Here is a 27,512-nt window from a genome sequence, read left to right on the forward strand (position 1 = left end):
GTGCGCGCCCTTTCTTTTGTGTCGCTTCAAGAAGGGCTCTGATATTATTATTACTTTAAATATAGCTTGCCCTGGGGCGGGGAAACGCACAAGGAAAGAGCCAGCAAGCAGCCTATCTCTCAGAAGAAAAGAGCAAGCCTCGCAGCACAGGAACTGGCTTCACTCAAGTGTGCAGTTTAGAAGTCAAAAAAACTATTTGAAATACCACCATTGTGGAGGAGGCTGAAGAAAAAAGACACGGAACTGGCTAAACACAGCGAAGAATATTGTAAACCAGGGTGCCAAGTGCATCTATTTGCAGTTTGAAAGTGGGCTCTGAAGTGCAATGTAAGTCTTCCTTAAATTGTATTCTTTTATAACAGTATCTAGTTGTTTAATTTCCATTCTGAAGCCATGCTGGGCCAAAAGGTACAATTAGATACAAAAATCAGCATGGAGCAGAGTGTGTAGTCTCTGATATGAGGCTGAAAATGATTCTGAAATACAACAGAAGACAGAGACTATCAGCCATATTATGGAAGATGCACTATAAATAAAAGTATATTTAATTATTTCAAGAGAAAGACGTTGGATGGAATCATTAATCAACTTTCTTAATAGAGAAGCAAGAGCTTTGCTGTTTAATACGGCAAGATATTTTAATACTGCTGTGTTTAAAATTGTGTGATAATAATTACCAATAGCAGTAACTCTCCAGAGGGGAGTCCTGGTGGTTGCAAAAGTTTTATGTCTTTTATTTCTCCAACATTTTTGCTCTCTGAAGCCTCTCCTACAGCCCAGTTTTACTTTCCAGCTGGATTTTCAATATATGCCAACACTGGACTTCCTATGGAACTGAAAACAAAACATTTAAGCTTTTGGAGTAATTCTGGTATGTTTTTCTACATCGTACTAATGGCAAAAATACAGTCGACAAAAGATTGTGCTCCCTCAACTTCTGGCATGGACAGCTGAGGAACATAATGCCCAATGGTGACAAAGGGTGATAATTTCCTGTTTTTCACAATTTATCTCTGTGGTTTTGGACTTAGCAATGGATATTCTTTGTGATGGAGAGAGCTCTGTGAACCCAACTGCAAACTCCTTCATACAAATAAATCATGAGAGAAGATTCTACAGAAATGTTTATGGAGCTGGAGAAATTAATATATCACATCTCTGCAACTTGACTGTGAACTCTGACAACCTAACCAATCTTTCATGCGAAAGTAACATGAGCCCACCGTGCTGCTCTTCACAGAAAAACTGGCCGGCTTTGCTGACAGTGATAGTGATTGTTTTAACCATTGCTGGAAATATTCTTGTCATCATGGCTGTTTCACTGGAGAAAAAACTACAGAATGCCACTAACTATTTTCTAATGTCACTTGCAATAGCTGATATGCTGCTGGGTTTCCTTGTCATGCCTGTGTCCATGTTAACCATACTGTATGGTGAGTATCAGCTGTGTAACCTACTGCATGTATTGATAAGCCTTAAACATTGCATGCAATAACATCTTGTTGCCATGATTTCATTCTCTTACTACAGAAAATTTTTATCACTCCATATAAATTGAAATATATGTCACTGGTTAATGGGTGGAACAGGTGTAGTACTTGAATCTTTTCCTTGTTTATATTTCCAGCTACAGGCATTTTAAACACAGTCCATAACATCAGTTTATTACTCAGTTGTCAGATGAATTGTCTCAAAGTGTGTAGGAAGATGCTTTGTTCTTTCTATTGCTTTCAGGTTTTTTCCCTGGCTCATAATTTTCATGTTCCCAATGAGAATGAAGGGTCCTGCCAGTTACTTTGCTCTGCAAATATGCACTGAAACACTAATGACTACTTTTAGATTCAAAGTAGGCAGCCCCCTCAATTATTTTTAATGAAGTAATACAAATGTAAATAATTTTCTTATCACAAATACCCTGCTTAGACAATCTACTTACTAGCAAATGCTGGAATAAATATTGCTGGAACTAAGAAATGGATGGGCATTAAGTCTGCCTGTTTAGTAACATTTACAAATGCAAAACGATCATTTCTTAAGAGAAGTTATTTAAGTTAATAATGACTCACAGTTCATGCCCTTGCAGGTGATTAATAGCACATCTTTCTTCTCATTTTCACCAAAATCATTTGCAGCACAGCTCACGCCAGAACGAGCAGCACCCTTTGTGTTCAGCACCAATTTTGTCAGGCTGTGACCATCCTTAAACTTCAGAAATGAGCCTTCCAATGCTACTGAATTGCTGCAGTTCAAAGAGAAGCTAGACATTGTCAGGAGAGTGAGACTGTTCTATTACTTCACTACTTTGGGACTTAAGGTCCAAACATGAGCCTGTGCTTAAGGGAGATTTAATCCAGAAAGTTGGAAGTTTATTTTCCATTTTCAGTATCTCTACACAGATCGCCCCCAGTAGCATTTGCAAACTGCATTTGGCATCAGTCACGGTGCAACACCGTGATTTACCGTATTAGTGTGCTATTATCTTTGGCGGGAGAAACAGCGTGAAACAGGAATTGTCCGATGGGTGAGACTGAAATCGTGCGTGATTCCCTGAGACAAGCAACAGGGACTCCTGCTGGCCAGGCTCCGCTGCCGAGGGAAGAGACGCCCGAAATCCGTGTCTCGGGAGGGATTTGGGGGGTGGGGCGCTGGATGCCGTCCCCGCACGGCGGGAAGCCGCAGCCCTCGTCCCGGCACAGGCTGCGCCGCCCTCCGTGGAGACGGCCGGGACACAGGAGCCGCAGGGCGCCTGAAGGCACAGGGGAGGGCTGCGCTGGCTTTGCCTCCTCTCTCCCTGCTTCCTCCCTTGCTAGACCAGGAATGGAAGCAGCATAACTTGGGTGAAAAATCATCTGGTGGCACGCACTGGTACTAGGAGAACCATCTTGGTGTGGTGCACCATCAGCCTCCAGGATGATCAGTGATGGCATGGAGGGAAACCTCCCCTTCCATAGGAGCATTTTCTTGGCCACAGCCGCTCAACTTCAGCCACATCACCTATGCTGACAGTCTTGAGCTCAAACTTGAGGCCTTTGCACACATCTGCTCTGCCAGGACACCGAGGCCACGGAACAAGAGTCCTCCACCACCCCTTCTGCAGCCCCTTGAAGGGCTATGGTGATTGCTTTGCTCAGAGATTATTTTCTCGAGGTAGGTTTATAGCTACTGTGAGCAATTCTGGTTTGGGTGTCCAGCCATGCCAGCCATGTGCCCATGCCAGTCTGCACCCTTTGGGCTGTGCAGGGCTCTCCATCCACCCAGCAGCCCCAGACTCTGCTGGAAAAGGCAGCACCTAGTAAGTCCTGCCAAGGTGGATGTGACTACAGAGCAGAAAACTTCCTGGAGGATGTTATCTACATCCTTTCTAAGGGGGCACCTTATTGCATCCAGAGTTTTCTCCTCTCATATACTTTCTTGAATCTGTAGTCTCTAAGGAAGTTTATTTGGCAGATGCTGTTTTATGCCTGCCCCATCCTGGTTTATTGCAAAGACAAGAAGTCTAGAAGGATATGACAAATGTGTTCCCAAAGGTCACTGAAGCAAGAGAAGATGTATGTTGTCAAGTGTAAAAATACTTTAATGGTTTTCCCTGTGTAAACTGGCCTGGTCTGACAGAGAGATGCTACTGGGAAGTCATGCCCCTGAAAGCCAGCCATCACATAACACACTCCAGGGACCAGATTTCCCAACAGAAGACCAGAAAACATGATAAAATACATCCATAATGCTGTATGGCTTGTCAGGGTCAGCTTGTATTACAGCAACCCAAGAACACCAAGAAATAGGTCTCCTCAGTACCCACTGAGACTAAACACAATTAGGCACAGACCTACCTCCTCCACCTCTCCTTCCATTTCTGCTGTTGCAAATCTTGTACTGTATTTCCAAAGGAGACAGGAAATGCCCAAAATACTTACATATTCTTACAGTATGAACTTTGGCATTGCCCCACGCCACGCTATCATGGGCAGCTTGGGTAATACGCTCTGAATTAAATCACTACAAGATAACTGCAAAACTTGCTCCAAGGAGAGCTATTAGTGATTCCCTGCAGGAATAGAAGGGATTTTGAATGGGGGTCCTGCAGGGCTCTGCTTAGCCTGGGTCTGCTCAGTACTGCTCTGAACAACATGTGCAGTGTGTGGAGTGAGAGCTTACACAGCTTTCCAAAAGCACCAAGCTGGGAGAGGTTACAAGCACTCAGAAGGACAGGATGGGAATCATCAACAAGAATCTGGATCCCTGAAGAGAAAGTCTAAAACCAACAAACAACATTCAGTGAGGATAAGTGCAAAGGTAAAGAAGCAAATCATCTTCTGCTGGTGAAATTTTTCTGGCCTTCAAGAATGCTGAACAAGATCTGGCTGTCAAAATGTATCATTAGCTAAATGTGCTTCACTAGCATGATATTTTCATACAAAAGACACTTAATATTCCAGGTTGTATAAGTAAAGACATTCCCTTCAAGAGCCATGAAAAAGTCTTGCATTTCCCTTGCAGTCAGGAGGCCTTTGCAAGAGTACCGAGTGCTGTTTTAGTCGCTGAATGATATACAAGATGCAGATAAATTAAACACATTTCAGGGCCGAAAAAGAAAAAGGAAAAAAGTTTTAAAAGCATGATATGTAAGAAAAAGATAAAGTACTAGGCTTTTCTTAGACTGGAAGACAAAAAAATAAACACAAAACTAGGCAAGCTGTGATAGCCATCTCCCAACAGATTTGAGAAAGGAAAGTAATCAATTCATCTTCATAGGTAGTGGAAAAAACAAGGAAAAAGTAAGGGTTTAATTTGCAGCAAAGAAGCTGTTGGTTGGATATCGGTAAACACTAATGCATCTGCTTTGGATTGCCTTCCCTGGAGGAGCCTATCAATATTCATTGACACAGGGAATATCCTTATTTAGGTATGTGGTAGAGGCCTAAAGACAGGTGAGATAAATATCACTGGTATGCAACAAAATAATTTTTCTTCTTTAGCTTCCATTAAATCCAAAGTTTTACTTTCAGAATTAAGGCAGCTTTGAATATCAGCAGGTGTTGATAATGCAGTAATTACATGGATAAAAAGTCCTAAAGCAAAACTGAGAACTTGCAGATTTACAATGACAAAATTGCTTCTCTTTTCATAGATTTGCTGCCAAAAATGTTTAATCATAGCACCAAGTGCTAGCATTATGCAAATAGAATTAGAAAGAAAAAACATATGCTGCCTGTAGTCTGGGAAAGAAACAGAGTTAACCCCAAAAGCTACAGTTAGAAGGCTGCAAACAAATGAAAATATTTTCTTAAAACAGTGTCAGGCAGCTTCTAAATGTATCACTTACTACTATTTAGTACTTACTGCTATCCTCCTAGAAGGATATATGCAGTAAGGCACGTGTCACAACAAGAGATACATGCCACATCTTTAGCTGATGCCAACTTTCTCTTGTGCAGGATATGAATGGCCTCTACCTAGAAAGCTCTGTGCCATTTGGATCTACTTGGACGTGCTCTTCTCCACGGCATCCATCATGCACCTCTGTGCCATCTCCCTGGATCGCTACATTGCCATCCGGAACCCCATCCACCACAGCCGCTTTAACTCCAGAACTAAGGCTTTTGCCAAAATAATTGCTGTTTGGACCATATCAGTTGGTAAGTGAGGCAACATTTCAGCATGTAATTGCAGATTTCCAGCTTTTGAGAGGATTAGATGTATATACTGCAGTCTAAAACTTCATTCTCTGCCTGCAGTATTTTGCTTTCCACTTCTATGAAGTGCTGCAATGTAGTAATTATGCAATGGAAATCAACAACAATGGGAAATGGAGGAGAACTGAACAGCACTGAAAGAATATGTATCATGATAGCATGACCACATTCAAGTTTATTTTAAAGATGTGTTGCTTTCCCATATTGATGAATCATCACTACCTAAACATCTGAAAAGAAAAAAATATATCAACTGAAAAAAGTATATATGTAATATATATATACACTGTTATATGTAAGTCAGTTGTTCCCAATTTCTTATTTGGGTAGTTTGCTTAGAGATTTTTCTCATGGGCAAATCTTCTCTGCCTTTCTCGATGTATATGGTGGGGAATTTATGCATCCTATTTAGGAGACAACAGATCTGTGCAGTGAGAGTGAGAGGAGTCTCTCCAGAGGACAGTTCAGAGTTCCAGTCCAAAATAGGTGTTCTGAATGACTAGTACACAATTCTCTTTTTGCACTGGCAAAACCCAGAACCTCAAAACTAGGCAGGGGAGCACTGATCTTCTATTTCCCTGGTGGCAGCATTTCGAGGGCAGTCTTATGGCACTGGAGTTGGAAGAGTTTGGTGTCTGATGCCATCAGGAATATCCTCACACAACTGGGGGGGAGGTTCTCAAGTGCTTTGAAAACACAGTTCCCTTTCAGTGCTTGTAGACCCTTGAGCATTGGCAGCTCACTTATTCAGAGGCAGGAAAAGTTCACTCTTTTGCCCTGCAAGAGATGTGAACTGTCAGCAATCAAAGGAAATTAGCTCCTTCCCTGGCTAATACAAATTATTGCAAGTGGTAACAGTGATCCCTTACCTCTCTTCCCAGAGGAGGGAAAGGAGATGATGCCTAACATGCTGCCAGCCTGGCACCCAAAATTGTCTCCTGACATCCCTCTTGATCCTGGCCCACAGTCTGAGAAAAAGCAGTCTAGGATTGTTAAGATTTAAAATAGCTGTATCTTATGCTGCACAGCAAGAAATTGTGTGAGTCTTCACTCAAGAGAAGGACAGTTCTGCATTTTCCGCAACTTGATGAGGTTCAACAGCATCTGGCTCTGGGGTGCATTCAAGTGATCAGATGTAGATGTCTAGCACAGGCCAGGTGAACTCCACCCTAAAAACACCTAGATCTCAACTATAAAGGGAGCCGACATCTACATCAGATGTAGATGTCTTCATATAGATTAAATGAATCATATCTTGTCTCTTCTACAGTCACATTTTTTAAATTCAGTTGAAAACATATTACCTACTCTGTCCAGTTTTTCTAGCTTTTGAAACTGCTAAGTTCAAGTATTTTCAATTCATTTCTCTATATATAGCATAAATAAGTCAAGCATTCCTTAAAATTGTGCTTACTGTGTTTGTCTGCACTTGTGTGTGGTGCCTTGTGCTTAGTGTGTGTGAAATTAGTATCCTTTTCAAACACAAATTCACAGAATGATCAGAATGACCATTCTAGGGGCAAACCAGCAGTCCACTCTGCTCAGTATCTTTTCTCAGACAGGGGCTTACTGACAGAGTACTTGAATTAGCTCACTATTAAAAGGAATCCAGAAAAAAAGGTGTTATTTTAGCCCTATAAGTTAGAACATGGTTTATGTCCTGTAGCAGGAGGGTTTATTTCTTTGATAGCTTGATATTTTGTTTCAAAAGTTATGTCTTTGCAGTCATAACTAGTAACATATCCATTGTAAAAACACCTTTTCTGCTCTCTGGAGAAACTGTTTTCTAACAGTGATGAGATGAGTCACAGATGCTACTTGTTATTATTACGGCAAGTGATAGCAACGTGGTCCCTATTTATATAACTCTGAAAAATACAACTCCTTATTTTATTGGAAACCATTCAAGTGTGGCATGAGTGAAGAGGACAGGGTCCTGCTTCACTGCAGCTGCAGATGTGTAAAGGAACAGTGGATGTCAGGAAAATAGGAAGGGTAATAGAATAACTCCATCTCATTCACACATTTCTTATCACAAAAACAGTGAGAAGGTTAAATAGGTACAAGTTAATGTAGGCAAGTACACTTAGGTAGGCAGGGATGAAGAGATGCTCAGCTGGTTTTTAGTCTCATGGAAGCAAGGGACAGGGGGAGACCAGCTGAAGGAAGACTGGTCGGTTTCCAGCCTGGCAACAAGCTATGGCAAATGGGATGTTCTCCAGAGGACAGATAAGAAAGCACACACATAGAAAGAAGCTATAGGAAACTGATGAGCCAGTCACTGCCAGGCTGGACTAAGTTTGCACTGTGCTATAGTGCTATATTAATAGAATTAAAAAAAAAAAAAAATTCCAGTATTGTAAGGAATCTTGATAGATCCCAGATCACCCATGCAACCTGCTGTCAGTCAGTCATCAACCCTTATCCTCCTGATCTGCCACCACCCAGCTAAGAATATGTAGGAAATGGGTTTCTGAAGGTGCTTTCTGTATCACTTACTAACAAGAAATGCTTTCTGAACAAAGAGGTGCTCCATGGATCATTTACAAGTCTCCAGGCTCTCAGTGCTACTTAGAATGACAGGGCTATAAATTACTTACCTCTTTGCATTTTCACACAGCTATGGTTGAGAACTCTCGCTGGGATGAGTGAGGTGAGGATGGTGAGACACTGGTATAGATTGCCCAGAAAAGCTGTGGATGCTCCATCCCTGGAAGTGCTCGAGGCCAGGTTGGATGGGGCTCCGAGCAATCTGGTCAAGTGTAAGGTGTCCCTAGCTGTGGCAGGGGAGTTGGAATGAGATTATCTTGAAGGTTCTTTCTAACCCAAACCATTCTATGATACCTGGCACAGGCAGAGCTGGTGTTGGGCACACACACCCTCCACAGCACCTGGTGTGGCTACAATATCACTTACAGATTCAGATCCAAGGTTTTGCTCTCCAGCCTAAGATAGATACCTTTTGACTTCCCTATATTCCTACAGTTTGCAGTTCAGCTGGTGACCTGTGAACTCTCATGAAGTAAGAGATGGAGGGTAAAAAGCAAGAGAAAGAAATGAAAGATGTTATGTTCTCCTGTGCAGAGGTTCCTTCTAGGAGAGGAAGAGGGAGGAAATAGCCAACAGTTCTGTGTTGGCAGCACATTTAATCAGTTCCACTGTCCATGCAAACAACTCAGGCTGAACTGAATGGCACTGATGAACATGCAGGGCTGTCAGATGCTGCCTTCTACCACCCTCAATATGGAAACAAACCATTTAATCCTACCACTTGTCTTTCAACCTTCTGTCTTTCAACCCATTCTTTTTCTACAAGAGGATCTTTCTTCTATTGCCATTAGGATTTACTTTCACTAACAGCCTTTGACAAAAAGTATTGTTGGGGATTTCTGGAAATGCAGGAACATTATATCAGCTGGATTACCCTTATCCACCTGCTCACTGACTCCTGAAAATAATTCTAGCTGATTTGTCCAGCCTGAACCCAACTCTCCTAGATTATAATTTATAGTGTACTCAATTAATTACACTTTTGTTCACTAAATTTGTAATTTTCCTTTTATTCACTAAATACACAAATATATTCAGTCAATTTTAACCAAAGGCAACCAGTGGTCTTCCTTCCATTGGCTTCAGTAACATATGAAGCATGTAAAAAACAGCAGAAAGAAAGCACCGATAGTTTAATTTTCTTGACTTCTGAAATCTTGATTTTATCAGTTTAAAAAAAGTAAATTGTGGTAACATTTGTTTTTGCATTTAGTGGAAGAAGAGCATTTAGCCAGAAGCCTTTGTTTCACTAGAGCATGTAATGCCACAGGCAATTGGTTTAAAATAGATTCTAATTACTGTAACAGATTCTAATTGTGTCTTTAATTCTTAAATCATCCAGTATGCACAGTGGTTAGATAATTAGATTATTTGTAGCTGTTGAAGGCAAAAGCTCATTAAACCCTGAAAATGATTCCATTTGTATTAAAGCACAGAGGTCATTATTGAGAACAGGTGTAAAAAGCCAAAGGATTTCCCCCTGCTGGAAAAAAGTAGAATTTTGAATAGAACTAGAATCTATAGAATTGTAAATAGAGCCTATACTGAAAAATACATGTAAAGTACCTTTGAATCCTAAATGGGCCTAACAAACACATTGCTCTGCAAGAGGCCAGCAGTGCATCATCCCCTCCTTGAAAGGGCGACATAAAAGAATTACAGGCATGAATGTTAAGTCCTTATATATAACATTCCTCAGTTCTTATTTCTCTCTATTCCTCTGTTAATGGTCTAAGTAATGTGAAGTCTGATGAAGCCCAAGCACTCTAAGCTGAGTTTTCTGTTATAATTTCTCACTCAGCCTACACATCTGTTCACTGCCTTCAGGCAGTCTCTACACTCCCCAGTCACTAACAACTTAGATTTATTCAGTACTTTTCATGCAGAAAAAAAAGCCCAACATGGATCTGGATGAATCTGGTAAAATACGTCCCAGCACATAACTCTAAAATTTTGCCATTGTTTTTGAGGCTTCGAAAATGAGAAATACTGTAGCATGTGAAGCAACGCTCTCCAAAGTGCAGGGTGACGTTAGCTCCAGGTGTACAAATCAAGCCCAGTGCAACTGAGCCCCTAGCTAATTTGGCAGTGTGACATTTTATGCTGATACAGAGGCTTACACTTCTTTCACAGGCAGCCTGCAATTTCTCTGCATGGCTTTTTGCTGCCTTACAGCATCTGAAGGGCCAAGGAAGCAGCAGGGATTGGGAAAGTTCAACCACCGGTGCCTCTGGATTGTGTTTTGTTAACAGCTTTGGCCTCCTTAGGTTCAGTCTTCTTTCTGTCAAGGACAGCTTTCATTTGAAAATCCCTCTATGGGTTTCAAAGGCAGGAACAGCTCATAAACTGCAGGCTGGGAGTCCCTGTCCTGAATCTGCTATACATCCATTTCTTCCAGGTGACGTAATTTGCCATTTCAATCAAGTCTAATTTACGGATGCCTTGGCATAGGAAAAGATCATTTGTTAAAACATGGAATATACTGCCAAAATATATAAAACTGCAAATAATTACACACTGAACTGTACTCTGGCAATATAGATCTAAAGCTTAGCACCTAAATTTGGAAGTGCTGGAGCTAAACTTAAAATATCTACTACACTATCATTTCCCTAGGGAACATTTCTTTTATTTTTATCATACTCATGAAACCATCTCTCTGAGAGTGAAAATACTGTTTGCTCACTCCACCTGGAGGATCTCAAGGGCAAATATTGTAGGTTTTATGTTTGGGCAACCCTGGGACCTTTACGATTTGTGGATGTAGATGATGCCATAAAAATAAAATGAAGTTTAAAAAAATTGTTGCACAACGTACAGAGAAATTTGCATCAATTATAATGAAGGGTGTTGGCATGAAATTTCATTAATAAAGTATTAGAGCTTCAGAACCATCTCAGAAATAGAATCTTCATTGTATTTCTTCACAGAGACACAATGTATGAGGCTCAGTAGCCAGCAACAATAATGCCAGTAGAAAGTTCATTGCCATACTAATGACTCCTACAGTAGTGATAACTAATGAGAGCAAGCCTTCATGTACAGGTTGTCTGGGGGAAGGTAATGTTCAGTTCCATGGAAAAGGAATATTCAGTGCTGTGATGCACATTTCTGAGTTGACTAGCACATGTATTCTGGTCATGAGGCATTACTTAAGATAGTTCTGAGAAAGACACATAAATATCCTATTTACTTTGATGTAAATTATTCCCATATTTCCCATGTAACAGAATCCTTTGCTTGATTTGTTCTTCCCAGAAGAGTGAACACATCCACCAGACCATCAGCTTACCACACATATCTCCCTCCCATAACTGTGAAGGTTTAAAACACTTGTATTTTTAATTTGTATATGTTTGTTCATCTGACAAGGAGGTGTTACTAACATTTTACTTTTCTTTATAGAAAAAAATATTTAAAGGAATGCTAATGATTGAACTGCTTTCTAAATTCTCCAAATTTGGAAACACAAAGATATGAGACACAGGCATGTGTCCATAGAGACACATTTGCAAACCAAAGCATTCATCTGGATGGGAGAGAATATATTATACCAGTAAATATGTATCATCAAAGGAAGAGTAATTATTATGTGTATATTTACCATGTTCTTTGGGTAATTACATCAGGATGAGATGAAGGGTTTTGCCTATGAAAAAGGCACACACTCATTTTGTGAGCAGTCCTTTTGCAAGAGGCAATCTGCCTTTCAGGTGAAAAAAGGAATGAGGGGTGGTAATAACGGTATTGTGTGACATTTCTTTCTGCTTTGGTTTTATTTTCAAAGGCAAGTTATAAACAGTAGAGTTGTATTTTTAGAAATAGAAAAGAGCCTGCTTAGTCAAGGTGCTGATGAAAGAATTAGTTGTCTTTTTTTAAAAAAAAACTTTGTTTTGAAGACCATAAGGACCATGTTCTTCCCCCTCTTGAAGCTACCAGCAAGGAAGCATAAAGTTCATTTGGACCAGGCCTGTCCTGTTATGAGGGTTTTTTGAATGAATAAGTTGGTAGGTGACAATATGACCTATAATCAGCCAGTCTTTCTTTGTAGGGTATATCAGAGTAAACAGAATATTTTAAGAAAAAAGGCAGCATCTCTAGTCAGAGGAGCTGGATTTCTGCATAGAAAATGCCACATGCAACACAAATGATAACAAAAGAACAAGGTACAAGGAATTATGTTGGGATTCATAAATTCTGTTGTCTGTACACTGTGACTGCATTTAATCACCTTCTAAATTAAAAATGGTGCTGCACATTAGCACAAGTAGCACGGTGTTGCATAAAAGAAAATGTCAAGAAAAGAGAAAATTTCATTCATTTTAAAATTATACAGAACAATTTCACAAGTTCCTTTTTTTATTATATTTGGCTTAAGCCAGATGTTGTGTTTTATGACATTAAGAAAGGTTCATGTATCACAGAATTCTTTAAAATTAAAGGCTTACATTTATCATTACCAGCAGGAACATTGCAAACAATTGAACAGGCAGGCTTCAATTAACTTTCCCCACACATTACCTGGCCTGTGCCACTGGCATCACTTCTAAGGAGAAGCCAAGCTAAAATAAAAGTCAGGGGTTTTGTCAGAACTGCAACAACATATTCCTAATTACCTGAGACAAATTTAGAAACACCTGTCAGGTGATTTTGCCTCTGATGTCCTCAGGGTCATTGATGGAAAATAGCTTGTTGAGCTCCTGTGATGTCCTGAAAGCAGGCTGTAGCATTGTGATAAAGGCTTTCTTTTCTGCCCGATCAGAATTGGAATCTGTGTATTTCACAGTATTCAATCCTGCCTTTATGTTGGAAATAAATCACACCCACTGGGAAGACTTATTTCCTTTTGGCAGAACATAGCCCTTGTTACTTTTTGTATTTGATCAGAGTTTTGAAATGTCAAATTGACCACTATTGCCAGGATCATAGACTAAGCTGAATTGTGAGTATCCTGAGAGAAAAACTGTGTGATTTTAGGTCTAAGGTGCACTGAGCAAGCAGTGTAAATTTCCCCTCACAAGCACAGAAGTACTCAGAAGTTTTAGATTGAAAGTTCCCCAGTTAAATCCAGCCCTGCCTTGCATACTACTGCTGGACATGAGGAAGTCACTCCTGCATTTCTTGTTGCAAGGACAGTTCATGTATTTATTTTTCATTTTCAAGGTGCTTTGTGACATTTAACAGAAAGATGAGCCTAGGGATGATACTGTAGCACCACACAGACCCCAGTAGATGGTGGAAATATGGGCAGATACCATCCCTTCAGATATGCTCCCTTTTTCTCTCTTCTTCAACCGTATTATCTTGTAAATGTGACCAGGGCATTGGCTGGTCTAACAGAGTTCAGTCAGGGTGAAGGGCATTAGCTGCAGGGTGGATGGTAAAAAATAAAGCACAGCATCCTGACTTATCTTCAGACCTGTGCAGGTCTCTGAGCTGCTTCTTATTCTGTTTTTACTTTCAAATTATCCATCACATCAGGACATCTATCCCAATAACTGTCCACCACTGCTGCAGTTTCCTTGTATAACTAGTAAGAAGCTGACAATTTGATAACTGAGCAGCTTCTGCAAGCAACCACAAAAGGAGGCAAGGAGAAACAACTAGAACATGGTTGGAGGTCTAGAAAATCCAGAAGAATTACAGTTTTTCTTATCTGAGCCCTTCACATGGAGTGTGAAATTATTGTAAAAAATTTAATAATAATAATAATTTTAAAATGTATCTGATAGCTACATTCAGTAGCTACACAATGAGGCCAAGTAGCATTGCTGAAGAAATCTCAGAGATACTAACAGAAATCTCTGTTCAGTTCAGTAGAAGATTAGGGCAGAGTTAAGTAAATTATCAGCATTCAACAAATCACACCATGTAATAATTAAAAGATAGAGATATAAAAACTGGAATATCAGGGGATCTTGTCACTTAGACTGCTCTAGGAGACATTATATTATTTGTTTATGGTAGTGGAATATCTAAGATCTTTCCATAATTTCTAGCTTATTGCTGCTATAAGCATTTTTTAAGCATTACTGTGTATGTAGCACGTATAGCACATAATGAATTAGCCCCAAGGATCCTTTAGAAGCTTCATAGCTAAAAAGGCAAACTGATAACATCTCATCTAGGAAGATCCTGTAAAAAAAGTATGGTATTTCCTTCTTCTCAAAGCACTATTATCCCCAAATCTGCTCTCCTAGGGGCCTGAACAGTGAATGCTGCGAGGGCATCTGACATGGAATACAGAAAGGTCATATGCTAAACAGAGGGGGTATCATAGGCGGCTGGAGTTGATCCAACACAAGGTTCTTTTCCTTTGCAAATTAACATATTTACCTGGGCCAGTGCCAACCATAAATTTGTAACTTCTTCTGAGTAGAAATTAAACCGCTGCTACTGGGAGCTTAAAAACACCAATGCAATATAAGCAACATTCATTGAGTATGCAGAAAGAAAAAGGGTGTTTGACTTGCTCTGCTGCATTTTGCTGAGCCACAGAAGCAGCAGCCTTAAATAGAAAGAGGAAAACTTTGTCCCTCTGTGCAGAGATAGGCTGGAGACCTGCGGAACCCCTTGCAAATTTTCAGACTAAATATTAAGCTCTATATCGTAAGGCCAGTTACTTTTCATCACTTCAAATCACCATGGATGAAGGGGTTATACAGTTGTCATTAGCCTATGTCTCCTGGAGGAGCACATCAAGTCCAGCTCCCTTCCAGCTCCCAAATGGCATCAGAATTGTAGCTGCTGTCCAGCTTGAACTTGGGCTCTACTGAGCCAGCATCCCCCAGACAAGTTGCTTCCTCACCTTCTTTTATTTATTTCTAGCTGTTTGATAGGTGTTGACTTCTACATACCCTTTAGTGACTGGGTAACCATCTTAGACAGAGATATAACAACTTGTCTCAATTGGAGATCTCTGTGAGAAGCTAAAAACACCTTGGAAGAAGCCTCTGTCCAAATCAAAAATAGTGTCCTCAGTTGAAAAGCAAAGACTGTATTGGGGAATAGAATACACTGGAAACTGCTAGGCAAAAGGTTGTAGCCCCCTCAAACACTCAGAAGGCCTGAAAAATCCAACAAGAAAACTAGGGGAACCAGACTATAAACAAGTCCTGCAACATAACTAGCAAAGAGAATTTGAGGAGTGCATAGGCAGGAAAAGCACTTAAAACCAAAAGCAAAGAAACTGTTTCCTGCTGTTGTATTCTTGCTGCCTTTAGGAAATAGGGCTGTGTGCACATTTTGAGGATTACATCAAAGCAGAAAGTGACTCCATCAGTGGCTTCCTCTCTCATAACTCAGCTCACTCTGAAGCCCAGGGTTTCTAAACAGCTGGGTCAAAAAGGGGCACCTGTCCTTAATTTCTTGCACTGTCCTTCCTGTAATTCTCCTCTAATTCTGTTAATAGTTATTTTATTATCACAGTTCTACAAATTAATTTGGAGACACATAGCTCTGTTCTTGTTAAGAAATAGGTTTCAGGACCAACGACCAAGGATAAATGAGAAACATATTAGGAAACACAGACTTCTCTGATTTTGTTTTTCCAAAGTGAAATAGATAATTTATGGTATAAATTATCATTCACCATACTTTTCCCATAAAAATAATTAAATGTATTTCCTGCTAGGCTAAATGATATGTTTCCTTAGAGATTTTCTGAGCTGTCAAGAACAAAGCCATTTCAAAATTAATAGAATAATCCAGCTGTTACCTGGCACCCCCTCTATGTGATGTTAAATTTGTTTTCCTTTCACTTGTATTGAATAGAACATGTGTAACCAAATGAAGTGTTCCACGGCAAAGATACAGAAAACCAGCTCCATGTGTGCCCTTGAATAAAAAGCTAAATTTGGTCTATCAGCAGTTATAAGGAAACTGCCTGGACCCACTCTGATTCGATTCCTGTGAGTACAGACTATTGGGATGCAGAAAGGAGATGATGATCCCCCAGCACTGTGACTCACTTAGCTCTTGAGTGAATCCATCTGAAAACAAATATTATGTGGGGATTTGTGAGCGAATGCTCCTCATCTGCTTCTGCCTCCGCCAACACAGGTACCTACCACCAGGGAAGAATTCTGTGTTGGTCTCACATGTCAGGAGAAATTCTAGCCCAGGACTTTAGGGACATTGTCACACTGACTAGGGAAGGTGGAAGCTTTTTAACATTCATGCTAACTAGATGCAGCCTCAGATGGTGATTCCCAATTCACACCGAGTTTTTCAACATCCCCTCTTCCTAGGCAGAAATCTCTGCTTCTGCACTGCCACCCATCAGCAACCTGCATGTATTGGAAATATGGCTAGCACTACTCTGGCAGCAACAAAATTACAGTGAAGGGTTTGTTTTGACTGGAAAGGAGTCACTGGGGGAATATCATTGTCAGGTGCATGCAGAGAGCAGCTAAGTGTTTGCAGGTCTGGGGAAACAATGCTGTAATGACAAAACAATGAAATGTAGTGATGTACCAACTATAACTGTGAGTGTCACGTGCCAAGCAGAGACACAAAGCCAGACTGAGCAGCTCCTCAGTGGATGTTTAAGTGGAAGTAACTGTTGCTAAACTCCAGCTCCTCATATAAGATCCAGACACATTGCCATCCTTGATACTCAGAGGAGGACATGGTCCATGGTCCCCCTGCTACAAGTGGCTTGTGTTCCTTGAGCAAACATCCACACAGGGCAGCATGGTAGCCCAAAGGAATAAATATTCTTTTGTGTGGTTAATTAAGTCAAAAATATTGAAAATAATCTGATGGAAGTGTGCAACAAGGAGATTTTTATACATCATGAAACTGAGGGTATGCATTGCTTGCCTTGGAATGTAGCAGGTGAGTTATACGTGGACATCTGTTTGTTGTTTGAATGTGTCGATGTACCAACAGAGGATATTTTCTGAGCACAAACAGGCACCAGATACCAGCATGGGCTTTTCTAAAGAAATCAGACAATATGGCCACATTGAGCTGCTTGAAGGAGACACTGGCCTTCTCAAACAGCAATCCTTTCAGAGGTCCCCAGTGTCACAGCACATCTTTGTGCAGTGGCCTGTGAGCTGGCCCATGACCCGGTATGTCTGAATAAATGTGACTGCTAAAACCTGAGATAGGGAGAGGTTTTTGTTTTTCATGAGAAAGTGAACAAAGGTGCCAAAGTGTTAGAGAAACTGTAGTAACATTTCTAAAAGGTAGTTCCTAACCCTTAGACATTTATTAAGGCACAGAATAATGCTCATTTATATTAAACAAAATTGAAATAGATATATGCAAGGTGATATATGCATGTGACTGACAGTTGCTGCTTAAAGGAGACTTCACTGAAAGAGCCTCGACCTTATCAATACTCCTCCCCCTCCTTGTCTTCACCCCAAGTAACCCAAGTGTGCCACTGTACATGCATGGTAAATTATGGCTTTGATTTATTGATAGTCTCAGCAGCTCAAGGCAGCTGCAAACCCAGTTTACCTGTCCAGTTAAAGTGGTTTTATAGCTGCTGTATATTTCTGAAGCCAGCAATGTGTACCACTATATCAACGTTTGTCAATTTCACCAGGCTTTTTGGAAGAACAAAAAGGATGCCATTGCTTTACTTCTTAACCTTTGGTGTTTTCAAGAGCCTTTTGTCATTTTGAAACTGTGCCCAAATTCTTGAGGTTTCATGCAGAATTTATTATTCATCCTCATTGTTTGGGATCTGTTGTGCAGTTTATTAAATCCACAGTTTGAAATAGCCACATGTGTATAAATCAAATTTATACACGTGTGTATAAATAAATCACCTTGTACCAGAGGAACGTAATATTTAGGACTTGTTGACAAAGGAAAATGTTCTAAGTGTGAATGTCAACTGGAAATGGAGTGGCTAATGTATCTTCAGTGCTTGAATGGATGCTCCTATTCTGTGCTGAATGCTTTCTTGTGCCTCAGTTTAGTTCTTTTGAAAGCCAAGGAAGATAGATCATAAAAAAGCCCATAAAAAGGGGATACCAAGATTTTTTCCAGACTGACCTTGAGCTAGTGGGAGCATGGAATGGGCAGGGTGTGGAATAGCTGTTCTGTTTCACCCCTTCCAGGTTGTTTCCTCCAGATCTACTGTTGGCACATGCTTCACTTCCTAAACACCTGTTTGTCCCTACCTGGTAGCTCTGCAGATCCTTTCTTGTGAAGCTGATTTTCTTCTTATGACATTTGAATGCACAGGCACCATCTGTGTCTCCTTAAACATCCAGTCACCAAGAGCAGGGAGCTGGAAAGCAAGGACAAGTAAACCAGCGAGTACACATCTGAATCATCCAGGTGAAACAGATTATTCATATTCAACTTTTAAAGAATTAATTCAGTCAGTTGCAATAATGTTAATACAACTTTAGACTAGGACTTTTTGTTATGGGTTTACAGGACAAACTTGATCTTGACCAAGCGTGACATATGGGTGATAGTCTTAGCCATATGTAATGATTCCTAAAAATCCCATCAAAACAGTGGATGTGAGTTGCACATGGAAGCTCCTTTACTGGCAGTTTAAATTTGACTGCCTTTCAATTTGGTCCCTGTGTCCTCCTGGAATTTGCCATACTTATGCTGCAGAAGCCAACTGTCGAGGGGGAACAAACCCTGTTCCTTTCAGGAAGAAAACAGTAAATTTAGTCCCCGTAGAGATATGAAAAGAGAAAATTGGGTTGGACATTAACTTTTTCCATGCAGGAATGCCACAGTATCATTTGGGGGATGCCCTGAATCAACTGAACTGGGGTTACACAAAAAGCAGTTTACAGCTGTCAGTGTTCTCTGCCACCAAAGCGTGATGTCTCTGTTGTTTTCAAACTGTATACAGGCCACTTCCCTGTGGCTGTAGGGGAAAGATGCCTTGAATGGTCACTCAGCAAAACTTACATGACTAGCAGTGCCTGCTGCAGCTCTGCTGGTACAGCACTTTTGTGCTTGTTAAAGGAATGGCAAAGAAATGCAGGAACTTCTGCTACATGCTGAAGCCCATTTCCATTTTTTAAAGCCAGAAATCTGGATTTAGATGCCAGTCTCCAGAAGCGGCTAAGAACAAAACAAAGCAGTTGCAGAATTGCTCCTCCTGTTTCAGGCGAAAAGTTGTAACAGACTTTGGCTCTTTACTTGAAAAAGCATGCAAATTATGCTAAAATTTTCCTCTTTCTAGTGCTGCAGCCACTGCTCCCATGCCTCCTCATGCAGCTGAACCATAAGGTAGTAATGAAAACCATCTTTTTACTCTGTCAATACCATTGTTTATTTTATCTCTGCAGCTCACACGAGGTCTTTGAATTAAATAAAAAAACAGCCTCACTGTTATCAGCACAGGGCAGAAGCAGATGGGAAACTTGTGGTATTGCTCTGACTAATGCTGTGTCTTTGTGCAGCTGGAGTATGATTCTGGGAGGTGCTGGATGCCTTCAGCACCCTTTCAACTCATCCAAAAAAAGAAAACTAACTTCAAAGCATTCCTCATTTCCCTGGAGTTGTTCAGCACCCCAGATTACTCAGCCATGGCTGGACAGTCTGGTTTCTGATGGTGACCTCTGCCTCCATGCTTTCAGTGAGACTGCCTCAGATCTTTTCAGGCAGTAGCTAAAAACACTGGAGGTTTCTGTCAGCTCAGCTCAGGAGGTGCCACAGACTGCATGAGTTTGCATCTCACTCACTGGCTTCTCCTAGCCCAAGTTCAAGCACTTAGAGCTTGAGCAGGAGAAACAGAAAGGGTAATACCACAGGCTCTCCACCAGCTTCTGCCTTGGGCAGATAAGAAAAGTGCTTTTCTAAAGTGGCCTGAGGCAATGCCGTGACTCAGTTCAAAGTTGCAAAGACAAAATAAGCTACAGTGTTCCTAGAAAAAAAAATATCTTTGTAAAACCTCCAGACAAAGAAAAAGAATGAAGTACTTGAACAGAATAATAATCTAATATTATTATTACTTGTTTGGTATTGAGCCTGTACTCCACAGCCTTCCTCTAGGACTGAAGTTGTTATGCTGGGCACTGGATATGTGTGAAATGAAGAGACAGGCTATGCTTGTAAAGGGGTCCCAATTTAAGCAGCAGAGTGGGAAGAAGGGAAAAAAAGAGAGATAGAGGAAGATACCATTGAAATGCAGATCTTTCAGGACTCATCTGTGAATGAGTAAGGACACTCCTGGGCATCCACTGAACAAAGTAGGGCACAGCATCCTCACATCATAAGAAATTCTTCTCTAGTCAATGTTTTTATTTCTCATAAACCAAATACAGCAACTGGGATTTCTGTTCCAAAATGCCAACAGGACTGAAGCTCACAGGTTATGCTAACTTTCCAAAGGAATCAGAATCCTTGCTGCTTTTATCCAAACAGGGCTGCATTATTACCCCCTGCTTCACTCCACTTTTGCTATCTTTCCAGCACATCATTTCTTTCATTGTCTGAACATTGCCTCTCTTGGAGAGAGAGCATCCATTTGGAGGGAAAGAGACAAATGCTGAAAAAAACCCAAAACCAACAACCAGAGAAACAGCAGCTGTTTGATTTTACCCAGACTAGCAGCATTTGCAGAAATCCCTGCGGAAATGGCTGAGTAGGCTTGAAACAGACAGAGCAGTCCAAGGAGAATGGACTTTGTCACCTTGTCTTGCCATTCATGACAAGCCAAGGATGCATGCTCCAGGGGAAGACAAATTTTGCATGGCTGTGCACAGAGAAGGCAGCCTCTAGTAGCTGCCAATACAGTGAAAGGACTTTGCAGTCCTGCAGGATAAACTGCATCTCAGGCTGCCTCATACCGTGTCTCTCAGTGCTTAATTTGTTCCCATTGTTCATCTGGCCCTTGCCACATGGGAAGCTGGGTTTTGTTAACATTTAGCATTTAACTATATGGAGATTACAGCAAGAAAAGAGAAAGACACAGTGAAAGATTACTCTTCGACCTATGATAAAAAATTATCTTTCCTCCTAAAATTGGTATTTCCCAGCCTATTTAGAACCCAGAACACTTTTAATCCTCTAATTAAAAATGGTCCAAAATCACTCTTATGGCACCCCAGAAAAGAAATACATACTGTCATCTTGGTTATAGTTCATAAAATCCTTTGCCAAGGTGGCAAAGACCAAGGAGAAAGTCTGGAGATCATTACAAGGGGCCCAAGATCCAAACCCACGCTTTTCTGGCTACCAGGTGTCATAGGACAGTTGGAAGGAAGCAAATGTGTTCTACCTGTGGCCAAGGTAATGTGTATAGCTACAATCACCTCAGCCACAGGTAGAACACAGGTTCTACCTACCAAACACAGATGTTTGTTTGTTTTTTCTTGGAGGCTGGAAGTGTTTTTCATTATTGTTTTTAACCTCTTCTTTCTCTCATTCACCTTCAGGTATCTCCATGCCTATACCCGTCTTTGGACTACAAGACGACTCCAAAGTATTTAAGAAAGACATTTTTAAGAAAGACATCTGCTTACTTGCAGATGAAAATTTTGTTATAGTAGGCTCTTTTGTGGCATTCTTCATCCCTCTAACCATCATGGTAGTCACTTACTTTTTAACTATCAAGTCGCTGCAGAAGGAAGCTATGCTATGTGTGAATGACATTGGCCCTAAGACCAAGTTTGCTTCATTCAGCTTCCTCCCTCAGAGTTCCCTGTCCTCAGAGAAACTCTTTCAGCGCTCCTTGAACAGAGATACTGGGACTTCAGGGAGGAGAACCATGCAATCCATCAGCAATGAGCAGAAGGCTTCCAAGGTCCTTGGCATTGTCTTCTTTCTGTTTGTTGTGATGTGGTGCCCATTTTTCATCACCAATGTGATGGCCGTTATTTGCAAGGAGTCATGCAAAGAAGAGGTCATTGGAGGACTCCTTAACATATTTGTTTGGATTGGCTACCTTTCTTCGGCTGTCAACCCACTCGTATATACATTGTTCAACAAAACCTACCGCTCAGCTTTCGCTCGCTACATCCAGTGTCGCTACAAGGAGGAGAAGAAACCTTTCCAGCTGATTTTAGTGAACACTATCCCAGCACTTGCATATGACTCCAGCCAGCTCCAGCTAGCACAAATGAAGAGTTTGAAAAAAGAGGCGAAAATGATGGCTAAGGATTATTCGACGGTCATGATAGGAAGACATCGTTTAGATGGTAACACCAAGGGAAGTATCGGCCCAGGGAACGAAAAGGTTAGTGGTGTGTGATGGTCAGCAGCTGCCATGACAACCACTGTGTGAGCGCTGAAAATTCCAGCTGCTGTGAGAAGCTCTGATAGCTTAGGAAAAACAGCTGTGTTCAAGAGACCTTCCAACAACATCATATACTCCTCACATTATCCTGTGGATGAAAAGCAGGGTTGAAAGGGTATCAAATGTGCATTTTTTTTTCATACAGTACATTGGCTGTTTTAAGCACAGGCTTTATTAAACTTATTTTTTTAATATTCTAAAGGATATATTTCTTAAAGAAAAAAATGCAATTTCTGGTATTATAGTATGGGCTGTGAAGAAACCTACGCATTTCTTTTCTCTTTGCAAATGAAAGCTAAGCTGTCCTTTGATGTTCTTGAAGAGTAGGCTCCAGCTAGTTTGTCTTGCTACAATTGAGTTATTAACTGAATGAGCACTTTACAGAATTTTAAATAAAATTATGGTTCATTTGTTAATCTATATTTAAAATAAATCTAAAAGTATTTAAAAAATCTATTAAAACTGCTAATTAATTATATGAACATTTTGTTAACTGTTTTTATGCTCCTTTTTCTTCCTCGGTAACCATCCTGAAATGTCCCTGTTTTTTTCTGCCATTTATTCTGTATTTCAAATAAGCAATCTTCAAAGGTAAATTATACTTGAATAATCCTCTGTTTCCACCACCACTTGTAATCTTTATTTCAGGACTTGTAGTTTAGTTGCATTTAAAAATTTCATGTGTTCAGCTAAAAAATTGAAAGTAATGTTTTCAAAATTATTGGTCTTAATTCCCTGCTCCCTCCCACTGGTGTTGACAGGAAGGTGAAGTGAGAGAACAGTGGAAAACCAGGCACAACATTGCTAAATAATTTCAGCACCACTTTCAGATTCATTACTCTGTTCAATTCCAACAAAGTCTGATTTAAGTAATGTCAGAGGAAAATCTGCATGAGTAAAGTCTTCAGTAAAAGTAGATTCTCTCTCATAATTTCTCTTTGTTTAAAAAAGGCCATTATGAAGAATGTTCTGGTTTTGGTTTAGGGCTTGTAAAGCCAGAATTATTAGAAAACTGTTAGTTGTTAAAATTAATTTTCCCATGTTTCACTGTATTGCTGTTAAGGCAGATTGCTCAGGAATGGTTAAAAGATTGCACTACTAGGACTCAGCCTTAATGAAATACATATGGGCAAATGGGGCTCACTTGAAAAATAACAGGACCTGTGAACAACACTGCATTTCACCTGCATAGATCCAAGGGCAGAACACATTGCATAAAGAACATAAAATACTTTGTTTGACAGACATGCCTAGTCATGAAACTCTTTTCATGACATCATAGCCAATGTCACTGAGGACAGTGGGACTTTGCTGAAGAGGAGAAATATAAATGCTGCACTCACAAGCAAAGTTTAAATCCAATAATTTGATTCATTCCATGAATTTTGCAGCCATAAAATCACCAGAACCAGGATGGATTCCAGTTTCTGTGGAAAAAACCACTGTCCATCCAGAAGCAAAACTCCAACACCTTTATCTGTCCTTCTATTGAAGTTGTTCAGTTTTTACAGAGCAATTGAATTTCCACTAAGTCAAAGAAGGAGAGAGACAGAGAGAGAAAGTGAACCTTTGTCTAGCCTACCAGGTGGGAGTCTTTAAAAGAAGAAGGCCTTTAGCTTAAGATACTGATCTATGGCAGACAAGGACTTAAAAGTTGGCTGGGTATTTGACTGATTTCTTGTCATATATATTGTGTAACTAAATCTGCAAGTTTTATGAGCCCTCTCCTCTGACATGGGATCGGTAGGAGCCACTGTGCACTGGTCACACAGAAACTCTGCATGCACATGATGACACTGACTCACCCCACAGACCTCAGCCTCCGTGTCTGGGATGAAGTGTCATGCTGTAGTGATTATGCCATGCATGTCCTCTATCACCTTGCAGGCATTCATTCCCCCCAAAACTGGTCATTTAGGATGAACTGATAAATCAAGTGGAATAAATGCTGCGCTCTCCAGGTGCTTTATACGCTCTCTGTCTCTGGGTACATTTGATCACCTCAGTCAAACTGAACAGCTTCAATAGAAGCAAAAATGAACTCGCTGCTCCTACCTCCCTATGCACACATCCTGCTCCTACCCAGCACTGTGTGAGGGGTGTCACACTGGCAAAGGCGGCATTCCAGGGGGAATCTGCTAAATGCAGCTGAATATGAGGACTACCATAGTAGTAGCTGGGAGCAATGACTTTCCACTCTTTCCTGTCAAATTTGATATTGACCCTAAATCTAGTACTTTGAACTAAGGACAATACTAAGGCCATATCTCTCCACTCCACAACTGGAGCGATGGTTTTGAGGATTTGCCCTTGGAAACAGGTATCTCAGGGAATAAGCAGACAGTAATAAAAGCAAAGGTGTTTTGTGAGAAGAGGTCTGAGGCTCTAGATCTGCCACCAAACCAGATTGCTTTCATATGCTAAATATTGACAGGGCACTGAAGGTCTCTAGACTTCCATGTGAGGGGAAAGGAAACAAAGAGGCTTCCACCAGTGGAGGGAATCACCACATTTTTTTGTCATTTATGTCTGACCTGATGCAAGTTCCTCTGGCCTTGCAAATGAAAGCAGTAGGTGGGACAGACAGTAGGTAGATCTTATTGCCCATTTGTGCAAGGGAGCAGAGCCCATCTGCATCTTGTATGATGTATATAGCACCCTGCACTTCTCCAGAGCTCAATTCCTCCCAAATCTCCTGAGGGTCCGGTTGCTGCTCTGCACAGTCTCCTTCACCAGCTCGCAGCTGATAAACTGTTACTGAACATTTCACATTCAGTGCTTATGCTCTGCACTGACCATCTGCATTTTGCCAACGTGGCAGAGCAGATCAGCCCTCTGTTTCTCTTTCATTTCACTTTCTGTTCCTCGTTCACAATGTCAAATTGCTCAGGTTGCAAATACTGACAGGGAATGTTTCACTACAATCACAGAGGGTTTCAATTACTGGGTTGAAGTTTCATTACAAGGTGACTCTGAACAATCTTTTTCCAGCTTATTTTAAAATAAAACCTATTTTGGACATAAGACACTTAACAGCATTTCATTAATTGACAGCTGGAGAGAACATAACACTGAGTTTTTGGTTAGAAGCAGGGAAAACTGATGCCTGACATTTTGATTTTGTAGCATTCAGATAGGTGGTTTTATTGAGTGATCAGCAGCTTTTGCCTAAGTAGCCTCTTAAGGCCAAGAATGCACAGCAAAGACCAATATCTCCAGCTCTTTATGGACATTTTTGACAGCTTAGAAAGGCCTGATTCTGCCACCCTGCATCAAAATATTAATAGATTTTTGTGCAGTTTGCCTTAGTGAGGATGACAGAGTCAGGATATGAATTTGTTCTAGCCACCATGCCAAATCTGCTAGGGGTTGTTCATCAGTACATAGCAATTAATGGACTCATTATACTGCAGACAGATGACAAAGTTCAGCTGTTTTAAACTAGGATTTACAGCACTTGGCCCATGCTTGGAATGAACATCACAGTTTAATATGACCAGCTTCAGAGCAGCATCTCCATCTTCCAAAAAACTGTGTTTTCATTATGCATCAGAATGGAATGGAACTTCCTGTAATTTTTCAGGTTAAAAAAAAAAAAAGAGAAGACATTCATACAGACTGGTTCAGAGGTTAGGGCCTTCCCCTGCTTCCCAGGAAAAGCATGCTGAGTCAGTCTGTCATATCTGCATCTAAAAAAACCACTTCATCTGAAAAAAAATTTCAGCATCAATTTTTCAAGTAGATTGGCATTTTGTTACTGTTAAGACTGCATCTGAAAAATGTCCAAAGACATGAAGCTCACCATGTATCTCCTAAGCTGGTGTGCATCCTTTTTACACTTCAGGGTAAAAATTCCTATGTATCTATCCCATCCAGTCAACCATGCACTGTACTTATGTAATTATTGCCAGACGGTGAGATGCATTCTATTTTGAATACCTATATGTTTGCTTATGTAAATACATAGAGAAAAAAATTTGTTGTATTTTGTAATGTTAATGTAAAATGATGTTTCAATGCTTTACTGTTTTGTCTGATCGCACTGCTAGTAAAGCAGATTAAAATATTCAAATGCCATCAGTTGTTTTATAAACTGGAGGTTTGTCTTAAATAGCTAATTTGGTTTGGTTTTATTTCTCCCATAAATATTCAGTACAATGTCTGCTGAAGGCTAAAGTAATTTTAAATATTTTGCTGGAGAAAAAGAAAGAGCATGTTGCAGAATTTAACTATCTCAAAACTGGTCCAAAATGAGCCATTGTAATCATTCATTTTTTCTAAGGATAGCCATCCTTCTACTGAGGAGGTACTCTTTGGGTAAGTACATACAGCTTAGTAATTTTTCGTCTCAGAAACAGTGTATTTGCAATAGTAGAAAGCCTATTAAATTAATTTCACTAAGAAATAGAACTATAAAATTAATAAGCCATGTTGGTTTGCATGGTAAGGTTTCACAAGTGAGGAAGTTACAGGAGTGGGTTCTGTGAGATGCTTCCAGAAATTTTGCCCATCTCTGACAGATCCAATGCCAGCCAGCTCCAGGATGGATGAAGCTCTGGCCAAGGCCAAGCCCAGCAGCCACCATGATGGTGCCAGTAGGATAATAGGTTTATTAAGAAGCGGGGGAAAGCTGCACCATTGCAACCAGAGAGAAGAGTGAGAATATGTGAGAGGAGCAGCTCTGCAGACACCAAGGTCAGTGGAGAAGGAGGGGCAGGAGATGCTCCGGGTGCTGGAGCAGAGATTCCCCTGCAGCCCTTGGTGCAGACCACGGGGAGGCAGCTGAGCCCCTGCAGCCCAGAGAGGTCCATAGAGGAGCCTGTATCCCCCTGCAGCCCAGGGAGGTCCATAGGGGAGCCTGTATCCCCCTGCAGCCCAGGGAGATCCTATAGGGGAGCCTGTATCCCCCTGCAGCCCAGGGAGATCCATAGGGGAGCCTGTATCCCCCTGCAGCCCAGGGAGATCCATAGGGGAGCCTGTATCCCCCTGCAGCCCAGGGAGATCCTATAGGGGAGCCTGTATCCCCCTGCAGCCCA

General features: G+C 40.8%; 1 protein-coding gene across 2 annotated transcripts; it reads left to right on the forward strand.

Annotated features, from left to right (window-relative positions):
* The first annotated feature begins 137 nt into the window (after nt 1-137).
* HTR2A (5-hydroxytryptamine receptor 2A) lies at nt 138-26,546 on the forward strand. 2 transcript variants are annotated; one of them, XM_053971426.1, is made up of 4 exons: nt 138-327; nt 764-1,433; nt 5,436-5,636; nt 21,617-26,546. In XM_053971426.1, exons 2-4 carry the CDS (start codon nt 1,034-1,036, stop codon nt 22,429-22,431), a joined length of 1,416 nt encoding a protein of 471 aa, XP_053827401.1. In that variant the 5' UTR covers nt 138-327; nt 764-1,033; the 3' UTR covers nt 22,432-26,546. The 2 variants fall into 2 exon arrangements, with proteins under 2 accessions (XP_053827401.1, XP_053827399.1); XM_053971424.1 differs by having other exon boundaries at nt 138-1,433.
* The last annotated feature ends 966 nt before the right edge of the window (nt 26,547-27,512 follow it).

The sequence above is a fragment of the Vidua macroura genome, chromosome 2, assembly GCF_024509145.1.
Source record: "Vidua macroura isolate BioBank_ID:100142 chromosome 2, ASM2450914v1, whole genome shotgun sequence".
Taxonomy (NCBI): domain Eukaryota; kingdom Metazoa; phylum Chordata; class Aves; order Passeriformes; family Viduidae; genus Vidua; species Vidua macroura.